Source organism: Gavialis gangeticus, unplaced genomic scaffold (assembly GCF_001723915.1).
Source record: "Gavialis gangeticus isolate Ggan-Ray unplaced genomic scaffold, GavGan_comp1, whole genome shotgun sequence".
In the NCBI taxonomy this organism is placed as follows: Eukaryota; Metazoa; Chordata; order Crocodylia; family Gavialidae; genus Gavialis; species Gavialis gangeticus.
Window position 1 is genome coordinate 4173227 of NW_017729022.1, and position 23082 is coordinate 4196308.

Consider the following 23082-nt stretch of genomic DNA (forward strand, 5'->3'; position numbering starts at 1 on the left):
CCTCAGACCCCCCCAGTGGCTGCCCCACCCACACCCACCCCACAATTGCACCCCCAGAACCCCATGGCTGCCCCTCCAACCCCAGGCACCATCACTTTAAAAAGAAAAAAAATGCCTCTACTTACCCCAGGAGCAGGGGCTGTTGGGGCTCTGGGGTCTCCTGGCAGAGCCCTCCTGGGCAGCACAGGGCAATGGAAGACAGGAGGGCCCAAGCGGAGGCCACTGGGGCTGTCACTCTGCCCTGTGCTGTGTGGACAGGGCCCCAGTGATCTAGACTGCAGCTGGACTTCTGGTAAATGCCCAAGGGTTTTTTTTTTTTCAACTGTTGGGATGCTGGGGTGGGGGAGCAGGGATCAGGGGCCTCAGGGGTCGGAGAGGTGGGCTGGGCAGGACAGGGATTGGGGGGATGGGGGGATGGAGCCGGGCAGGAAAGTGATTGGGGAGTTCGGAGAGGCAGGCAGGGGTTGGGGCAGGGATTGGAGGACTGGCGGTGTGGGTGGGGCCACCAGGGTCTGCCCCATAGTTCCCCCCCTCCTCCAGCCCCCGACCCCTTATAGCCCTGGAGCCCTGGTGCTGAAGCAGCTGCTTGCCCTGCATGGGCAGGCCATGTATTTCAGCACCAGGGTGAGGGGCCAACTACAGAGATGCTGTGGCAGCCAGAGCATCTCTGTGGAGGGCCCAGCCTCTGGTTGCCTCAGGGCATGGTCCGGGACCGTGCCCTACCCCTTTTTTTTGAGCTTCATTGTTTTTAGACCACTGGATACCCAGGGGTCTAATTTTCTCCCTGCACTGCAAGTTTGCAGCACGGGAAGTATTTTTTCTTTCCTGCACGTGCCTCTTACCCCATCTCAAAGGGGTTTGAGATGGAGCAAGAGGCACGTGTGCACTTGTCTGGATGCACCCCATGTATCTACAGAACACTGCAGTAGGCAAACCCTAGCTGAGCAGGGCTTAAAAATGATTAGATACTTTATGAATATCAAGAATACCTAGAGTTATGGTAATTCATGATAAAACTAAATTGTGGAAGGGATATTAAACCTCATTTTTCACGGATGAGCTTAGCTGCTAAAACTCAGGATGAGATCTGATGAGGAAAGGCAGATTACTTTACATCATCCTTCTGCAGGGTTGGGATGCATCTGGGGCTGGCCACGCTCAGAGGCAGGACACTGGACTAAATGGATCTCATGTCTGATCCAGCCTGGCAGTCCCCAAGTTCCTAAAGGAGGGAATGCTTTGTTTTTAAACATGTGGTGACAGTACGTGTCTAGATTCTCTTGACAAAGTATAAATTTAGCATTCTACTTCTGAATGAAGGGTATATTTTTGTTGACCAAATGAATGTTACATCAGCCTAACTGAATGAGGTTTGAATAAAATGAAGCAGGAAAAGAATGATAGATTAATTGATTCATAGATTGTAAAGGTCTGGAAGGGACCTCGGAAGATTATTTGGTCCAGCCCCCTGCACAAGCACAAAAGACAACTGGGGTCAGGTGACCCCAGCAAGGTGACTGTTCAGTCTCCTCTTGAAGATTTCCAAGGTAGGTGATTGCGCCACCTCTGGAGGGAGCTTTTTCCACAGTCTGGACACCCTAACTGTGAAGTAGTTTTTCCTTTTCAGTTAAGCCTGAAAAGGTCTTCCAGGAGTTTGTGACCATTACCCCTAGTTTTCCCCAGAGATGCCCTGGTGAACAGTTGTTCACGGAGTTCTTGATGTACACCTCTGATGTAGCGATAAACTACATTAGTAATTGAAAACTGGAAAGCAGTTTAATCTAGTACCACTAGTAGTCTGGCAGATCACAAACTTATTAAGGCCTACACAAATGTTTTCTCTTCATGGGGATGGAGTCCTTGATTGCTATAAAATATATTTTAATATTTTTAAAAATCATTACTATTTTATTTACCAAGGGTAAATTCTGATCAGGACCTGAACATTAGTTCCATCTAAACCTCCACCTCCAACTAAGGTGTGGAGGTTTATAGGTGTGAAACACACTCAGTGCCCTTCCTTGGGTAGTCACATGGCAGGTTTAGGTCTCTTATCTTTAAGGATCCTGTTCCATTTGAAATCAATGACTGAATGGCAGCAGGATTAGATCCTACAGTACAGGAACAGTTTAGCCTTAGGTACTTCAATGCAGCAAGATTTCTTTGTTTATTGCAGTTTACAGAAATGTCTTATGCTCTCTGCTTACCTGCAAATATTTTAACAGTAAAAACAACTTCAACAGACTTACAGCCAAAACCCTGGTCAACCCCAAATGATGCTCCCTTATTTTTCACCCATCTAATCCATCCTTATGCAGTTTTCTCAGCAAATGCCTGAGAACACATCAACTTTACAGTATGATCTGAAAGTCAACACGTTCTTTAATACTTCTTTCCTTAACCAAGAGTTAATGCCACATCATTAAAAATATTTTATACAATTGTTGTCTGTAGAGTTATGTTTCTTCAGAATTGCAAAAAACATGAAATATTTTGCATAATTACTTTAGCTATTTTTAGGTTTGGATGTAAAAAGATTTGGAACAATAATTGTTGCAAAATAACTCATGACGTTTCTTTTTCATTTAACAGCAAAGAAGAAATACTGGCAACATCTGATGATGACATATGGAATAATTCAAGGACTTCAGGTACAACACCCAGTTTAATTAGTTCTTCCTTACTGCACATGTTAATTAAAAATAGATAATGAAATAAACAATTCAAGTATTCAAATATATTTTTGTTAACTCTTTAGGTGCAAATATCCCAGAAATTATTTACTCGCAAGAGGAGGACAAAGACATGGAACCAATTAACAAAAATGTAAAAGATACAAGTGTGAAATATAATGAAGGTGATAATGAAGATAATGAAAAAGAATTAGAGTTGCTGGTAAGTGTTACAATTACATCTTCCATACTAGATTATATGAATCTATTTATGCTTCAAAGCCAGTGAAATGTCCCCTTTTTAACTGAGCTGGCTGATGTACTAATTTACAAATGTAAAACCTTGTTCTGAGTTTTCATTGCATCTCCATCTGAATCAACAACAGAAGGTACTTTGATTTTAGTATACTGCATTAATTTCTTGTGGTGTTAAATTAATGACATCTCTCTCCTACTTCTTTAGCAAGGTCTGTCTCTAAATGACAGTTTGGAAGAATTAGAAGAGTAACATTTGAAAGATCTCTCTTCCTAGTGTCTCCTGAAAAGTATATACTTAACATAAACATTTTATATTTGGTAAAATTCCTATATTAATGGTGTTGCTAGGATCTTGCATTTCTTACAAGTTAACAATGGAACCCACCACATAAACAAAATGCCTATTTCCATAATTTTAATAGGACAAATTATATAGTTATCACAGTAGACTTTTCTATATCTGTATTTAGTATTAATTTGTTATAATAAATTTCACACTCAGTGAACACTTAAATTACTTATTTTTTTCCTTTAGTTTGGCTTGCATTTTTCAGCATGGAGAAAGAAATGGCAATAAATGAGACATATACATCAATTTATTATTCTTGGTGCCCGTTCTGAGCTTATATCATTTGGTTACATAGATTCATAATCATAGATTATAATGGCTATCACCTGTGAAAGTGTGAATGCTGAATCAGACAAGAAAGGAAAATGAGTGCCCCTCTCTCTTTTTGATAAGGAAAAAGAGAATGACTTCCTCACACTTAAATATGAAATTTTCTTAGCTCTAACTTGCAGAAAATTCAAAGTTGTCACCTATAGTGGGACCTCTCACCACCTGAAAGTCAACATCTCCATATTTTTTAAAGATCGAACATGCATTTTAAAAGGGCCATAAAAATCACATACTTTTCTCAATTTGCCCTGCTACAATGAGCTGGATCAAATATAACGATTTGTTTATAAATTACAGGGATTGCCCATACAATAAATGAATGGGGGGAGATGTAATTTAGATGTTAATTTGCACTCTGCACTCTTTAATGAATTAAACAATGAAGGTTTATAATAGATGGAAATACAACCAAATCTTTGAAACCCACAGGCATTGGCTCACAAGACAGCTGTGCAGTTGACAAGTAACATGAGCCTTATGTGAGAAGAAGGGGAAATCGTAAGATTTGCATATAATTATTGAGATCATGCAAATGTCAGTTATGAGAAGGGAAAAAAAACACAGGCATCTCACTGTTAAATCCTGACAGTTGGCATCACCGAAGAGCTCAAATACATTTGAGCACCAGTTGGCAGAGGGTCATTAAAACAGAATTTGCAGAGACATTAGCTCCCTCACTTTTCTTTGAGTGACGTTTTACTATTAATAGTTTGCAGAGGCTTTGCAGAAAACATATTAATAAGAGAAACTGTAATGGGGTATCTACAGCAAGTGTAAATGTAAAAAGGGGTGCCCAAGAAACTATCCTCTAATTGATCAGCATGGAGCTATCATTGTGAGTATCCTAAAGTGAGAAGAGAGTGCAATGACAAGCAGGCATAGTTGAATAATACAATATGATATTTGGGAGCTAGGAAGGAGAGTGATTAGTTTCTAGCCTTTTACTTCACTAATCTCATTTCCAACTTATGCCTTATTATATTGTCTAAAAACATTCTGGTTTGAAGGCTGCAAAAGGTCCCAAAGAGAAATGAAGCAAAGATAATCCTTACAGTATTGTCTGTGTGCGAATGTGTCTTTGTTTTACTGGACAATACTGTATGTTACCAGGCTTTGATATACTGTATCAATTCTCTCACTTACAAAAAACCCAAAAAATTAGAACTGAATGTGCAGAGAATGAATTAACCTCCCATTTAGAGCATGGTCTCTTTAGATTTCATTTGTATAAAATGCACTTGCAGCTTACTGAACTCATGAATAAAGAGAGAGTTCTTAATTCTGTTTTATTTCATGCTCCTTTCAGCGTCACTATAAAGCTCATTACATATGTTAAAAAATACATACAATGCAAATTTTGCAAATGGTTCAGAACATGATTCCATCAAAGCTTTGTTACTGAAAACAAAACTTTCCATAACGACATCCTGCCTTATTCATTTAGCATATTTTTATAAAGCTTTTTTTGATCATTTTTTCTATTCTATTGTTTCAGCTAAATCAGCACTTCACAGGAACTAGAAGTACTTCTTCCAGAGATGAAAGGAATTTATACACAACAGAGCCAGTTAATTTTCCAAATGAAGCCCAAGGACTGGAGAATAAGCTAACCCTTACTGAAACCAGCACCGACTTGCTTAGGCAGCCTGTGCCTATCACTTCCTCCTCAGAAAATATTTTACAAGAGTTAGAAGAATTACATGATAATGATAACAAAAAGTATTCAATAGGATATAATTATAGTCAGCCATCAGCACAGGAACTTACTGCAGGCTCTGTAAACATTAGTGAGCAGCCTTTGGAATGCACTGATACCGCCACCCTTTTATCACAGGAATATTTGCCTGGAACAAAGCAAAATGAGACTATCGGTACTCCTGATATTGTATCAAGCAGACAAGAAATGAGCTATGTGGATGTTTCAAAAGGTGAAACAGATAGCGCCTCAGGAAGTAAGATGATGGAGAGATTATTCATCAGTGAAGATGATGCTTATATCTATAAAGAGACCTATGAAATGAGACTAGAAGCAATTTGTGCAGAGCATGATAAACCAACGCAATTAAGTGCATGTGCAACAGAAACACTGGATGACAATGCTAACCCAGCTGTAGAGCAACACATGGTACAGATGTCTTCCCAAACTCTAGATTCATTGTTGGCAGACACTGATAAAAGTGAAGGAGAAGTCAACATGACTGAAAGCAAAGACCAGGTGCATGTAAGAACAGATTTATATGCTGGCATTTTTGCACATTCTGAAACACAAGCCACAGAGTTGCTATCAACTGTGGACAACAAACATGAAGACAATCCTTCACAAGCAGATGACCAGATTTGTTCCCATATAGCGGATAAAAGAAAGGCTGCAGGCTCTTGTGAAGTCACAGAGTTTACATGGGCAAGAGACAGAGGACACTCAGGCAACAAAAGCAAAGAAATCTCAAGCTATGTGGAAGAAAATCAAAGGGAGGAGGGATATAGTGAATTAAGTGATGACTTCAGGAGAATAGACAGTGAATATCCAGACGCCACTCAATGTAGAGTGACTATTTTTCCCACTAGTGCTTCAAATGCTATGTCATTAAACCCAGATGATGTGTCCAGTACAGGGGAAAATGGTCATAAAGTTGTTGATGAAAGACTGTACAGTCAATGTTATTTTTCAACAAATAGCAATGTTTTGCATACAGATCCCTGTCAACCTAAATCTGCGAGTATCCTTTCAGAGGATAAGAACAGAGTGATACCTGAAAATCAAAGCTGGGGTGTTTCAGAAAGGCAACTGGTAGAAAGAGAGTGTGAAGCAAATAGATCAGAACATATTAAAGAACAAACAGGTGGTCAAGTTACGTGGGGAATGCAGGATAATTCTGGGTGTGCAAATGTTACTCCCAGAGAAGAATTGTTTACCTGCCATGAGGCTGTGGGATTTGAAAAGTCTTCTGTATCTGAGCATGATATTACACAGGAAGCAGAAGCAAGTACAGCTTATATAATTAAAACAACATCAGAAAGTGCTCCAGAAAAAATGTCTGCTAGCGAAAAAGCAGTAATTGCTAAGCTACCTCAAGAGACTGCACTAAGTGACAGGCCCACAGAGGAAAAGGAAACAGCGTTTGATACACATGAAGGGAGAAATGATGGTTCACATTATACTCTTTGTCAACGCAACACAGTGGGTGTATTATATGACACTGAATTTGAAAAGAAATCAGTTTTAGATATTTATAATGCACACGAACATGAAACACTGCAAGGAGAAGCAATGTCTGTATGCAATATCAGAGAAAGACTTGCCAAAGCAGAACATGACATTAGAAATATTCCACCTGCAGAGAAAACATTATGGGCTTCTGCTACAGAAGAACAGAGTTTGGAACAGGATTTACGTTCAGAAGAGTCATCTAAATCCCCCACAAATCCCCAGCTGTCTTTGTACAGTAAGGAGATTGAAGAACTTCAAAAGGAGGAAAGCATTTTTGGAACACATTCCCATTTGGGTGCTAAAAATGAAACCAAAATGCCACCTTCTGATACAAATATCATATCTAGTTACCATTACAAAAACTCTTCAGTGACATCTTCTGAAGAGTCTATTAAGATAATTGCTGCTGAGGCAGAAAATACAGGGCATCCAAATACAGACTCTGCATTCAAACCACTCCCCAATGTTTCTGCTGAATCAGGATATGATTTCAATCCCACAAGTGAAATGACACATATTAATAAAACTCTCTCCCCTGAAGTTGAACACAAAGAAGCTCTTCAGAGTTCAGATTTGTTGACTTCTAGCAATGGAAGAGAAAAGAATATAGGCCAGTGTTTCCATCAAACAGAGTTCAGAAAAGATAAGTCATTAGGGCCAATGATTTTAATTAGTGAGCCTATTGAAGAAGTTGAAGAGACAGCATCTCAGTCTGAAGGTTTAATAACTGAGGGAAAAATATTAAACTGGCATGATGGCTCCCAGCATGGAAGGCAGCATGTTTCTGATTCTGCTGATATTTGTGACCAGAAAAATGAAGCACATAGTTTACCTAGTGAGTCTCTAGTTTTAAAGCGTATCAGTCACAGAATCTTCTTTTTTCTTTTCTTTGTTGTATTTGTTGTAACGCTCTGTCATTATGATTTAACGGTTTGTTTTGCACTCTACCTGTTTTCCTTGTACTGGCTATACTGGGCTGGAGGAAGATGCAAGGAGTCTGTAAAGAAGGAGTAACATCAAGGTTCGTGGTCTAAAATTGTCTCCTGCACTTAAAATGTAAGGTTAATACTCCTCAGCCCCTCAAAAGCATTTTAACTGTTAGATGGGAATATTCATTGTCAAAACCACAGCAAGTTTCTTCTTGAAGCACCTTTTTAAAAAAGAATGCATATGAAGCTTGTGCCTTCGTATAAGTAATTATTCTATATAGGACCATTATATTTGGATCATTAATGCCTATATGAATATGAGATCTGAAGCACATCACGTTAAAATTAAGTACAGCTGCTGCTTCTTACCAGGCTATGAAGATGCAATGCTTCATATCTCTTCAGCACTTAAAAACACCATTTTCTTCCATTTGTTTTTTGTAGTAAAGCTTACATTTTTCTGAACATTTTTCTAAGGTTTTGTATAGTAGTTAACACAGAGAATGGCATTATGGTAATACTGACACCGCAACTGATAATCTATTTTGAGAGATGAAAACTGTTTGTAGACTAAATAGTTCTTTCAAATTTTTATTTCATTGTTTTGAGGTAGTGCAATAATAATCATCGTTATTGAAAAATGTCAAGCTTTGACTCCAGTAACATTATGTAACTTTGGCAAGCTAGTTGACCTGCTTCCATACCACGGAGGTGTAAGAGACTGAAGGATACACCTGTGAGCCCACTATCACTCACTTCCACAAACATTCATAACTGGGATGTTTTCAAGTGATGTTTATATATTTGCAAATGATGACTAGAGCATTTCATTAGATTTAAGATATTCATATCTACAAAGCACTGAATAAAAAAAGGAATTGAATGCTTTGATTGTTTTCAGAATTGGCAACACTGCCTTTTTTATTTAAGGGTTTTTAACTAGGTCTTATTATTCAACAGCAGAAAAGCCTAAAAGGAAAACATGGGGCGTGATCCCAGCATTCAATAAGTTGGTTTAGTGTTGCAGATTAGCCCCAAGTCTACCCTGGTGAGACAGGTGGGAGAATTCCACTACAAGGGGCATGCTGTGGAGTTCACTGGCTCTAAGCTACTCTTGTCCAGTTTAGCAGCAATCCACCAGTATGTCACAAAAGGAAAGGAGCATCTGGAGCATGCTGCACTCTTACAATTTGGATCCCAGAAAAGTTCAATGAAAAGGGGACACTGCAGCCAAGCATAATGCAACATCCCCCCTGAGACTAGACTATGTTACTGGAGTCCCAAAGACTGAGAAAGGAGAAGAGTGGCTTTGAGCACTCCTCTGCCTTTCACCTCTGCACAGCTGAGGACAGGGCCATAGTGAAATTATATAGTAGCTGTAAAAGATATAGGTGCAATATATGAGTAAGATAGATAATCAAAATAACATGACCATTATTTGCTTAGCACTGAAGCAGGTTTTAGCAGTTGGCTAAAGACTGTTTACATATTTCAGGATGTTTAAAGACCCTGCGACAGGAGTGACCCTAACACTCCTGCTCTCCAAGAGGGCAAAAATGCAGCTTCATGGAAATGATGCATTCTGTGGGGTGGAGATGTATGTCAAAACCTGCTTCTGGCTAGATGCATGGACTGTTTTGGACAGTAATCCAAGTGGGTGATATTAGTGGTATCTAGAGTGGTATCCACTTTGTGTGGCTGGCAGAAAAAAGGTTGTCACACTTTGCCCAGAAGCTCAATGGTATTTAGGTGATCAAATCCCATTGAAATAATTGGAATAAATCCAATAAAGGATTTAGTTGCCTAACTCAAATTTTGTGATGTAAAAACCCTTCTGAGCTGCCACCTACCCCTGAAGGCACCTAAAAGCCATAGACATCATACTCTCTGACCCTAAAATTTCCCAGGCACTCAGAGCTGCACCTCTTTGCCTTGCCAGAATTGCATCAGTCTGCAGAATTCATGTGTAAATCCCACTGAGATCCAGAAAGTAGGCATTCACCCACTTAAGTAACTGAGGGGCCCAATTTCATACGTGTTCTCAGAGTACAGGTAATACACATCTGTTAGGATTGTGCTTCTCACAAATATGGACATGGCTGTCTTCTAGTAAGAAGTCAGGTGTGGTAGCAATGGTGCTTTTCACATTTTATATACAATTCTAGTGGGAGATTTAGGTTATAAGTCCTCCCCAGCCTAAGAGGGTTCAAATTCATATATTTCTTCTGGACAAATGAGAAAGGAGAATACCTAACTCACTAAGTAGAGGCCAGGCTGGGACAGGGACACTCTCAGTTCTTCCTGTGGAAGACATGCCACTGTGCAGCAATAAAAAGACAAGATTCACTGGGTTATAGGCAGCATTGTTTGCAAGTCTAGTGGTTAGGGCATTTACCTGGGAGGAAACTATTTCTTTATCACCTGCCTGTTTAATTTGAAATACAGAGACAGTCTTCAGATTAGGGACCAGATCTAGGTCTTCCCCATCAAAGTGAGTACATGAGCCACTAGACTACAGAGCCATATCCCCACTTGTATTCTCTTTCTGCGCAGTTAATCAAGCACACTGTTGCCCACATTTCCAACAGGAGCAATAGCCGGGTATTCTTTTCAGAATAACCTGTAGTCTGTTGGCTAGGGAACTCTTCTGGGAGGCTGGAGATTTGTGCTTGAATCTTCTCAGGCTGAGTAGAGAAGTGAATCCATATCTACCACTCCTGGAGCTGTGTAGTAAGGAGTAGACTACTGTGTAAAAAGTGACCTCTTCCCTTACCCTGTGTCCTTAAGGAAAAAGGAGGGGATCCCACTTAGTTCTTTAAAAAATGGCTGTAGCTAACAACCTTCAAGAGAGGGTCCGGAGCTATAGATCTTAAGTAGCCAGTGGGGCCTCTTTGCAACCCTCAGTGGGATGCTTAACTCTTGAAGAAGGGTGGTATTTCTAATACAGCCCTGCGTTTAGTCTTTTACCTTTTGTGGCTTCCATCTCACAGTACTGGCTGCTTTGGATACACTTCTGAGACAAATCCCATGTGTTGGATATGGGGCAAGTGCCTAATCCAGGATTCTGGTTTCCAGACAGCAAGAGCCTAACAAAGGCACAGTATAGAATTGACTGCTGCCCCTCAATTTTAGGTCCCCATAGCCCCCTTTTTGGATCAAGCCCTAAGCACCTAAACACCTTTGAGTGTCTGGGCCACAGTCCATATTAGTCAGGACATCCTGGAACAATGGGGAAACGCTGGTGTGGTAAGCACCTTGTATTTAATTTAGTGACTGCATGTGGTTTCTTTCATTTATTTTAACTCAAATTCTTTGTTTAGTTGTTCTACACTCAGTCTTAGGTCAACTGGCCTATGATGGTGAGAAAGGCGAAAGGAGGAGAATGGTGGGCCTGTGCTTAAGTGAGGAAGAAAGCACAGGGACTACATCCCTAGATCAGGATTTGAGGAATGGCCAGATAAAATTAAGGAGAGAAGAAGTATGTGCAGAAAAGAACAGATAAGATGAATAAATATGTGTGTATTTGAGCTGAACAGACGTGATCTACTTTGTATGGATATTCACTCAAAAGAAAAAAGTATACTACAGATTTGTATGTTATCATATATCTTAAACCATTAACTGGAGATCAACTAAATTATATTTTAATTTTTCTGTCTATTTCTATTATAAATACATACAGTAATCTAGCTCCAAATGGCTTTATTCCCGAATCCAATGGGTTAAGAATTTCTAAATCTGCCACTTTACCATGTACAAACATTCTGAGTTGTAATTTAGGATAAATATTTGAATGCTAGAATAAGCATAGTTTCATCTAAATACAAGTGGAATGCTGTTAGCGTTTCTCATATTTGAACTGGGATTTCTGCATTCTATATTTAAGATGTTTAGTCAGGAGATCATATTTTCTGATTGCAAAACATAAGTCTAGATTGATCTGTGAACACAGCTGCTGAACTGTTACTTATGCACTTAAAACAACAAAGCAACTCATTTTGTCTTTTGTATTTAACATTTGATAAGATATCCTTTAAAAATCCTCTTATCTTTATTTGTAGTATAAAAACAGTGCCCTTATAATATTGGAAAAACATTCAACTTTATGTTTCTACTTATTTCAATGAAGAAATCATTTTTGGCTCTAAAATGTTGCTTTTCCCCAGTGATTCACTTTTAATTTGTCCAATACTTCTGATAGCTTGATTCTTTTTAGCCAGTAATGGTTACATCTCCCAACAAAGCAAAACAGATGGTATGGTTTTTATAGATGAGTCTATGATTATGAGAGGCCCAACACCAATCTAATATAGAGATTAAGCTATATTTTATCATGAAAGTCTTTCCTTACTGTATCAGGAGTACAAGGTAGGGTATACCTCCTGGCTGCTGCCTGAGCTATACATGTAATGGATAAATATGTCTTTTTATTGCAGCATTTCTATACTGCTGGAAGTAAAATTCTGGAAAAAAAATCAAGGGAGGTTTGTATCAGGGCACTTGGTTGTTAGGAGATAATGAGGCTAAACCTTACCAGTAATGTCAAAAATGCATTGTGTGGTTGATTGCTGGTTGCCATCGGGGAACTTCTGGCTCTGCAGTATGTAGATTGCAGACAGCAGAGGGACGTGGCACAGAGAAGTGACTGCAGGCTTCTGAGGAGCTATTTTTGTTCATCACAATAGAGGTGACTGCACATGCACACCTCCTGCTGCAGCCTTTGCTTTCACAGACCCAGTAATACACATGGAGTCTCTGTGTGGGTGGGAGGGATGGGGAGTTTCTGAGTATGGCTGCAAGGAGACAGTGTTGGGGCTAGATTCACTAAGGGAGTCAGAAAAGTCAATGAATGGCCTTGCTGACAATGCTTGTCACATCTAATGTTCAGGCACCTAGCTAGCTGTTTGGAAACCACAACTCTTTAGTTAGGCATCTAACCTCTATATACATTGTGCAAAGAGTATTAGGCACCTCTGAAAGGGATTCACAACAGTCAGCAGGCGAAGTGGGGATCTGCCCCAGGTAGTCAATGGGAAATACAGAGGTAGGTTTAAATCCTGTCCCTCTCAAGTGCAAGATTTTAGAGATGTCTAACTCTAGTTTGCAAGGAGGCACTGATGTCAGACTGTGATTTATATCCTAGAACCCTCTCCTGGAATTAAACTTGCAAATCATTCCTTTTGAAAACAGAGCAGGGGTCACACATTTCCTATAAAGCATGACTGACATATGGTTGTGTTTCCACTTTCTGTACAATAGCTTTGTGACTAAAGCATGTCAGATGTCTTTTGTGCACCTCGGTATGTGGTTTTAGGGTTAGCAGTAGATTTCCTGAGCCTGTTTGTGGGAGAGGTAGAATAGGAAGGATAGGGGTGGAGCTGGGATGCTATTCTGACCTTGGGAGAGTTCATTTGGTTGTGGTCCTGAGCTGGGGCTATTGGTTCAGCTTGGCAGGAAAACAGAAATTTTTCAGACTAAACCTGATTGGGGGTTGAACAGTGTTTCTCAAATAATGCAGTTGGACTGAAGAGGACTGAGGGTTCTTAGCTGGTGGTAATGGTGTAGACTGACAGAAAGGAAGGAAAGGAGTGACCTGATGAATAAGCCTATAGGTGAATTAAGTTGTGTGTCTGAGTGAGAGGTTGCAAAGTAAGAGCTAGACTGGAGGTGTGAATGGTTCCAAGAAAAAATATCACACCAAAAATAGCCAATTGTAAGGTTTCTGAGCTGATTTCTCTAATTACGTGACTATAATTCAGACAAAAGGTATAAGTAGAGTATTAGGTCTACAGATGGAAGCTGCAGAAATTCAAGTACATGATAATGCACTAGAACACTTTTATCCATTACCAGTTCATGGAGATGTAGCAGAAAATGTCTTGGTTAGCTTCCTGCCCCTAATGTTTGGTAGGCAGAGAATCTGGCCTCAGCACTGTTGTCCAGGCAGTACTCATAAACACTATAAAATTCCTGAAGAGGACTTTCTCTGGGAGTGGCCACAGAGCTACTCTATGGGTGGCTACTAAGGCTCCCATTTTCACTGAGGTAAAGCCAAAAGACCACAATTCTTAGCTGCCCCGAGTGTGTGGGGGCTAGCGTGTACACTAAGTCACAGTCAAGTTTACATTCCTCCCATCCTGAGGTTACTCTTTGTTGGCATGGTGTCCTAACATAATTAAGACTCTTGTTATGCCTACTCTAATTTGTGCCAACTGTCAATAGCTACAGGAGGAGATTAAGATCTCCAGGAGCCACTGGGACATATAGGAGTACTTGGCATGCTCCCTTTTACCTCACTACAGGGAAGGAACAGTATAAGAGCTGCTACAGTACCTCTGCCCCTCATGATGGTTTCTTTCCTCTCCCCTGGAGGAAATCTTTCTAGCATTAATTGAACTGCACTAATGCAGAAGAAGACTGGGAAGAAATAGACTGCTCTGGAATGCCATATACAATGTCAGTGGGAGATGATGCCTCTGTCTATATTTCAGCAAAGAGAATTAGAACTTTTCTGCTGATGGAAAGTTCAGCAGATATTGAGGACATCAGCTTGATCACTTTAGACCATAAAGGGAAATATTTTCCATTCTCAAGGCAGTTAGGAGATATGAATAGCTTAACTAGGCCAGGGCAAGTAGGGCAAGAGCCCAAAGCACCCAATAAGAAAGGGTGTCAGAATTGTCCCCAGGAGTCTTTGCCATGGCAGGAACATCCCTGCATTGCCGTGTCCAGCCAGCAGTGTTTCTTGGGGCAGGAGATGAGAACAGTGAGTAGAATGGCGCTCCCCCCCCAGCCTCCCTGGGGGGTTCCCAGAGCAGACATAACCTTGCACCTAATTTGTATGCATCACAGGGGCAGGAAGTGAGTGGGTCACCAGACTTGGCTCTCAGGGATGTTGCTGTCACCTGAGAACAGTTGATACTGCTACACTCACCCCAAATCTATACTGGTCAATAGGGTTGTGCGGAGCTTCGGCTCCAATTTGGTTCAGCAGAGATTCGGTGGCCAAATCTCCAAATCTAAACTGAATCAGGAGACCCTTTAATCTCTCCAAATCAAATCAGAACCCTCTGAATCAATTGGGATAGATTCAGAAAGATTTGGAGATTTGGACATAGACACAGCTTTAAATGTTTTTTGTACATACCTCAAGGTAGCAGGTGGCTCATGAACGCTGTGATGCTGGGTGGATGGAGCGTCCCACAGGAGCATGGGGGGGGCTCCCCAGCGCACTCCACAGCAGACCAAGTACTCCCTGGATCAACGACTGGTGCCTCCTGGGTCTGGGGGGGCACCCAGGGTGCCCCTGTGGTAGCTTGCTGAGCCTGGAAGGTGTAGGGGGGCCCCCCGCGCGCTCCCTGGTGGACCCAGAAGTGGACCAAAAGTACTTCCAATCCACTTCTGGGTTCACTGCCAAGCATGTGGGGGCCCCCCTGCACTCCTGTGGGAGACTCCATGTGCCCCAGCATCGCAGCTTTCACAAGCCATGCCTGGTACCTTGAGGTATGTAGAAAAAACATTTACAGCTGTAACTATAGCTGAATTGCTGAGTCTCTGAATTGGCACTGAATCTTCGGATTTGGATTTGGCCAAAACGAATTGGGGACAGTAATCTGAATCAATGAATTGAATCACTGTCCCCGATTCAGGCCAAATCTGAATCTGAATCAAGTATGACCCACTTCACACACCCCTACTGGTCAACATACCTCCACTACTCCCATACCCTAATGCTGGGTGTTCATTGAGTTTGCTAAGCCTCTAGTAGATTCATTGAGTAACCCCTGCATCTATATACACACTTTTTTGTGGAATGTCTGAATAAGCTCCTCATAGTCAGGCTACCTCTATCCAAGCTGTCTCAGGGCACAGACTCCCTGTGGGAGAGAGTCAGAGGATCCAGCATTTGTGGATGAATTAAGAAGATGGGAAAAAGTTGTCAGATGAGATGAGTTTCACTATCTTTTCTAATTTCATTATATGCACTAGCTCATCTATCAGCAGCTTTAGTCAGGGTTTCATCAAGCAGACACCAACCACAGGAGCAAGTAGCTTGTTTACACTTTAGGATCTGGCTCTTCAACTTATAAGTTATTTCCTAGGAGACCATATCATTTGACTAATGATTTAATCTGTCTCTTGCTTTACAAACCTTTATCCAGAGTATGTTTCTTTAACTGTTAGTTATAGAACAATATATATGGACACTCTAAAGTATAAATTACTTTTTTACACAGCTCTGTGATGTATTTTTAGTGCAGAGTGATACTGTTGTATTGTTCAAAGATTATGGTGAACTTAGAAAGAGCCTTAAAACTGAAAGAGCGAGAGAGAGACAGGAAGAAAGAGACACAGCAAGCTTGGGTGTGTACTAGTGTGTGCTAGAAGTGAAAAGGTAAAAGAATAAAAAAGTGGAGTATTAACTAATTCTAAATTCAGAATGTGCTTGTGATTAATATAACACAGCTCTCTAATATTAACTCTACTCCAGAACAGGCCAGAAAGTCAGTCAAGCATGTTTTGGTTTTTTTGCCTGTGGTGATAATAATAACGATGAAGGCACTAGTAATAGAAATCTGATTGACAAAGAACTGTATTCTCTGTGATAAAGGAGATGCTTCACTTTTTGTCAGACAGTCTACAATAGATTCACTGCTGTAAGCAGAGACTGCTTAGATGGAATGGCCAGTATGTTCTAAAAGCCAACTTTAGGTTGGGATACTACTTCCACATTTCACGTATTCCACTCATGTGACAGATATTGCCCACTTTACCACTTATGTCTTGAAGCACTTACATTTAGCTTTCCTATGCTAAAATGCCCAATAAACTAAGCATAGTAACACACAACTCATTTGATAATGTATAATTTGGTGGTGCAAAGAAATGTGTAGATAAAACAACTTATCTTGAAATTATCACACATAGTGAGAGATAAAGTGCAAGAAATCCAACACTAGCAACTGCTGCTATGACCTTTCAGACTAGCTGACCTGGTCAAACTTACACCTGTAGCTGTACATCAACTTTTAGTGCAGACATACTATGTTAGAAGCAGACAGAGAAGTTTTTTTCCGAATGTGTGTTGTCTGATAGTGCATACAATGATAGTGTGACTTGTCATGTACTGAATATAACCTCCTTTGAATCCTGCAAAACTAAAGATCCTGCAAATTCAATAAACATTAACTATAAATTAAATGAATTAAAATTGTAATGTCATTAATTCTAATTTTTATAAAGTGTTGCACCATGTTGCATTGTGCAGGAATAGGGCTGTTTGACTAACAGTCTGACTATCAATAATTTGAAATAAATCTGAATTTTTAGCATACTGATTTTTATAATACCTTTCAAACATGTGAAAATCATTTCTGCAATCCCTAGCACTAGAGCCAATGAAAGATTTATGTGCCTACAAGTTAAAAGTGGAATCCAGAATCCTCTATTAGGTGTCTGTGGTCTTTGTACAGTGGATGGGGAGAGATAGGTGCCTCACAATGGAAATTAAAAAAGACAGCATGTGGAGCAGGAAGCTGCCTAGAGCAGTGGTTTTTAACCTGTGGTCCATGGACCCTTGGGGGTGTGCAGATTAAGACTAAGGGGTCCACAAAAGGTGACTATGATCAATCAAAAGTATGTGAATACCCACACTTACAATTCAAAAGTGTCTGCATCTCCATTTGAAACTTCCAGAGGGGTTCACACCTCCATTCCATTTTTTTTCAGGGTCTGCAAATGAAAAAAGGGTTGAAAACCACTGGCCTAGAGCCAGACAATGCTGCGGTTTCTTAAATGCTGCCCTCCCTTTGGAGCATACGTACATACTTGAACCTTGAGTCACAAACCTCTGTCATTTGGGGATCTACAAGATAGAATTCACTGTTAAATCTGTTCTTTGAACAAATGGAACAAATGTATGACCATTAGAGAAGAAGGTGATGGTGGGGGTGTTGTCCACTTCCATATTATCACTTGGTGATTACAGTACTTACCGAGGAAGTGAGAGAGCAAGATTCACTGCTGTCCTTCTCCTGAGGGGGCTTAAACTCACAGATGGCTTTCTCAGGAAAGTTCTTTAACTATTATTTGATAGATTAATGATTCTTAGCCAGGGTGCCAGTGACAGTCTTTGAAGGTTGCCACCAGGAGAAAGGAGATAAGCACAGGCTCAGTAAGGAGATAAGTGAAGGCTCGTCCCTGGAAGCTGCTCCTCCTTCCAAGCTCTTCTTCAAGCAGGTAAGCACTATAATAAATAAATTAGTTTTTGAAATGAGGTTCCAGTCAAAACCCCAAGGTTATGGAGAACTCTAAAAAGGATGAGAACCACTGTGAAAGACTATCATCGGTGGGTGCACTCTGCCATCCTGTTGAAGCTTGACTACTGGGCTGGAAAGACTGCAGAATTCATGGGCCAGACAGAGACTGAAAGACTCTAGCTTAGTGTGTAGGCTGGGAGGGAGGAGTCCTGCATTTGGATTCCTACTTCAAGGACTTTATTTTATCCAGTGACTATTCAATGTAATATAAAGGAACAATTTCTGGATCTGAGACCAGAATCCAGGAATCTCCCCTCCACGTGAACCCCATAACTACTAGGCTACACAGCCAAGCTTCCTCTTGGTCTCATTCTTTCATTCTCTCTCCCTCCTCAATATATCTCCCTTTTTTTTCTGCATACTGGCACAGAACCAGTAGATGCAGTGCTGATGGCCCACTCAGAATAGCCTAATGATTAGGGAACTTTTCTTGGAGGTGAGGGGGATAAGGGCTTGACATCTCTCAGACTTACTAGGGAAGTGAATAGGAGTCTCCCACTGCCTGGGTTACTACTCTAACCACTATATAAAAGGTGGCTACTACTCGCCACATTTTCAAAGAAAGCAGGCAGTGCTGCATTTTGTGAGGAATTTGATCCTGACACTGAGAACACCTAGTCTAAGTACAGCCAGTCAAAAAACCAAAGGCTGATTCAATCCTTGCAGGTTAGTCTAAGCTGTATAGATTGAACTGATAAGCAAGTGAACAGCCATTCACTTTTGATTCCAGAAATGCAGCCACGTGCCTGAAGTGGCTGAAGCCAGAAATCAGGGGATGCTAGAGCATGCCTCCCTGCTTGGCTGGATCAGACAGCTTGGGCCAAGGCTAGCCCATCCACCCTGTGAGGGGGTGGTTCTCAGGGGAGGAGCAAAGCATCCTGGGATGCTGAGGGACTATGAACTAACTTGAATCTGGAGTGGATTTAACCTAAGTCAATTAAATCTGATACTACATCCATCTAAGTTCATCTTAAACTGGTTTCGACCTTTTTGAAAGTGGTTTATGTACACTGAACTTCTGTTATGTTACAGAGTTGAACCAGTTTCCGATCACTGACATATCACCTGAACAAGGGAGAAGACATCGACACCATATATCTGGACTTTAAAAAAGCCTTTGATCTGGTGTCCCATGATCTCCTTATGAAAAAATGGGCCAAATGTGGCCTCAGCTACACCGCAGTCTGATGGCTGGGAAATTGGCTCCGAGGTCAAACCTTGAGAGTAGTAGTTGATGAAAGTGAATCATTATGGTGCTCCGTGACCAGTGGTGTCCCCCAAGGCTCTGTCCTTGGACCAGTTCTCTTCAACACCTTTATCAACGATGTGGACATTGGTGTCAAAAGCGCACTGGCCAAGTTCGCCGATGACACTAAACTTTGGGGCATAGCGTCCACACCTCAGGATGGGCTAGTGATCCAGGCTGACTTGGATAAGCTTAGTAAGTGGGCAGATATAAACCTGATGACGTTCAATACCGAAAAATGCAAGGTACTCTGCCTAGGGGAAAAAAACCCGCGGCATGCTTATAGGCTCAGCAGTGCTATGCTCGCTAGCACCATGGCTGAAAGAGACTTGGGGGTCATAATTGACCACAAGATGAACATGAGCAACCAATGTGATGTTGAACCTGGTAAAGCAAACAAAACTCTGGCTTGCATCCATAGATGCTTCTCAAGTAAATCCCAGGATGTCATCCTCCCTCTGTACTTGGCCTTGATGAGGCCGCAGCTGGAGTACTGCATCCAGTTCTGGGCTCTACAATTCAAGAAGAATGTTGAGAAGCTTCAGAGAGTCCAGAGGAGAGCCACGCGCATGATCAGAGGTACTCTTTAACTTGGGAGTGCAGGCTCGGGGGGACCTGGTCGCTGCCTATAAGTACATAAGCAGTGTGCATCAGGGTCTAGGGGAACATCTCTTCACCAGAGAGCCCCAATAGACAACAAGGACCAATGGTCATAAATTCCTCTGTGACTGTTTTAGGCTGGACATAAGGAAAAACTTCTTTACTGTCCAAGTCCCCAAGGCCTGGAATAGACTCCCTCCAGAAGTGGTGCAGGCACTTACTCTGGACTCTTTCAAGAAATGTTTGGATGTTTATCTTGCTGGGATCCTTTGACCCTAGCTGACTTCCTGCCTCTGGGGCAGGGGGTTGGACTTGATGATCTTCAAGGTCCCTTCCAGCCCTAATGTCTATGAATCTATGACTTCTACTGGTTTATACGTAATTTCTGTCCCTAGCTTGTGACTCCAGGTAGGGGCACAGAAAGGTTACATCTGTTGGTATGTGCTGCATCTCAATGACAGGGCTCTGCCTACATAGTTACAATGGCATAGCTATTGACAGGGGCTCTGTAGGTAAGCAAGTCCTTAGTTACCTAAGTTTTTACTGGCTTATCATGAGACTTAGGAGCTTCTAAAAGTTTTACCCCAAATCTTCAGAAACACATTTACAGAAAGTATATGATATTATGCAGAATCACAGTTATGTCATGCAAATCTTTAAAATATGCTTACATACAAAAACATTGCAAAAAAACCCATCTGATGAAGTGTGTATTCTACAGTGGCCTAATTCTTGGAAACTTACATAATGTGGGTACATCCACATGTGCAATTAATTTGAATGAATAAACTCTGGTGCCACCATAGGTTAGTACCTATATTGACCTAATAGGGTTACATGTGCAGACACAAAGATGTTTTCTGCAGAGCTAATTAGCCTACTCTGCAGTAAACATTTTGTGTAAATGCACTCTGAGAGTAGTAATTTGCTCCACAAGCAGTTCCATTTAATTTCAGTAGCACCATATATGAAGCAAGGTAACTACACAATATAAAGATGACAAAATCCTTTTACTGAGCACAAAGGCCTATTTATACCTATATTTAGCAGACAGTTTGCTTCCAGTGCACAACTATATAACAGTATCATTTAATTCCTTACTTGTATAATGGATACAAAGAACGAGAACTCTTGGTTCCAAAATGATACCTTTATTAGGTCAATTGAGAAATCACAAGAAAATTGTCCTTTTAGCAGAAATGCATCATTCCTGATATGCGGGTAGTCTTTTGCAGATGGTCTGGTAAGGAAGTACTGCCCACATGCCTGAATATTATGAAGTACACAGTAGCTCTAAATATGACATTGCACAGAAAGTGAACAAAGTGAGCTTTCTGGTCAGTTTTTGGACCAGAGTACACGGGCCATCCCAATGTTAAAGAACAGCAAGCCATTGCCTTTCCTTCCCTTCCTTTAGTTAGGCTTGTAGACTTCCTACCCCCAGGTACTGTGAAAGAACCTCCCCACCTGTGCTGTACAGAGGCAGAAACCCCTGAGCCTTACCTTCATAAATGCTGTTCTGTGCAGGTTCTTCTTTTTGTTTAGCAGCCAGGCTTCTACCTAAGTGTTCCTGCAGCTACTGCTATAGCTGAGTAACTGAGAGAAGCAGAGAGAAATTGGAGGAGTTAATGCTACTCCAAGGTGATCATTTCACAGATCCTTGACAGGAAGATATTGCCTTTTGGCCAAATTTTTTTCTTGGTTACTCTCATGAAATCTTACTGACTTCAGAAAATAAGAAGTAATATTAATTATAAATTTAATTATGTCATTCTGCAGTTCAAAAACTCCATGAAAATCCCATACTGACACTTAAAATATCCCCTCAAAGAATGAGGAAACATTTTTTGTAAAAAGTATGAACATTAATGAAACGACACACTGAACACTACACAGTACAGTTGTGCAAAGCTATGGGTGCTGATTCAATTCAGCGGAGATTCGGCTCAGTTTGGTGGCTGAATCTCCAAATCCTAGTTGAATTGGGAGACCAATAAAAAGGTCCAAATTGATTTGAAACCTCCGAATCAATTCAGAAAAGATTCAGAGAAAGATTCAGAGATTTGGGGAGTCCCCGCTCGGCATCACAGGGAACTGGACCAGGGCTCCATGTTGGTAAGTAGGGGGTGAGGGGATGGCTTGGAGGAGGGAGGAGGAAACCATGGGGAACCCCCCCCCAGGTCCCATCCCCTGCCTGCTCCCTGAGCCCTCCTGAGTGCCCCCTCACCCTTGCCCACTTTCCCAGCATTGTCAATGGCTGCCCCACCTGATCCCAGCATCCCCGCTCTTTAAAAACAAAAAACAAAACCTACATTCACTGGCTGATGCAGTGGCCATCAGGGCATCTGAGGCTCATGGCAAAGCCTCCCCATGCAGCACGGGGCAGTGGGGGGCAGCCGGTATCTTTCCCCCCCCCGCCCACCTGGCAGAAGCCAGTCAGTGCAGGGCTTTTTGGTTTTTTTTTATAAAGAGCCAGGATGCTGGGGCCAGGTAGAGCAGCCATTGATGGGGCTGGGAGAGCAGGTGGGGATGGAGCCTGTTTGATTTGAACATTCGGCTAATTCAGCGGTGGCCAAATCTCTGAATTAGTTAATTCAGGACAGCGATTTGAATCACCAAATCAAATCACTGTCCCCTGAATCAGCTGAATCTGAAGTGAATACTAGCTGCTTCACACGGGCCTACTACACAGCTTTGAAAAAGGAATGCTCCTGAGAACTGTATGGTCTATTAATTGAAAGGTACAATCCAGTGCCACTTCTGGAATGGGCTTGAAAATCTAATATTCTTCCTCCACCTTTAACCTCTATAAACATATGTCTGCTTTAGAAATTTTGGTTATAGTGTTCTTATACTTATAGTCTGCAGTTGGATTTAGAGCAAGACCATATCACTAGGTCCCAGATACTATAATAATTAGAGCTCTCTGATTACAAAGATAGATTGGATTGAATAGTAATAAAAGCCGTGTATATCAACCTTTGTGGGGGGGGGTACAAGGCAACCCTCAATAAACTAAAGACACTCTTGAAAATTCCAGTTCTTAGTTTTCACTCATATTTTGACTGCAGAAAAAATAATAGAAAAGAACTCACAAAGACCACAACCAGTTGGAATGGGCATCGATACATGTGCATTGGAGCTGCTTGAACATGTTGTAATAACAGAGCA

General features: G+C 41.2%; 1 protein-coding gene across 1 annotated transcript in view; it reads left to right on the forward strand.

The window, feature by feature from the left end:
- PPP1R3A (protein phosphatase 1 regulatory subunit 3A) overlaps nt 1-10939 on the forward strand; it is a 62764-nt gene extending 51825 nt beyond the window's left edge. The window contains exons 2-4 of the mRNA XM_019514550.1: nt 2593-2651; nt 2759-2895; nt 5105-10939. Coding sequence (XP_019370095.1) covers nt 2593-2651; nt 2759-2895; nt 5105-7831 — 2923 coding nt within the window. The 3' untranslated portion in view covers nt 7832-10939. The remainder of the gene's footprint in view (nt 1-2592; nt 2652-2758; nt 2896-5104) is intronic.
- The last annotated feature ends 12143 nt before the right edge of the window (nt 10940-23082 follow it).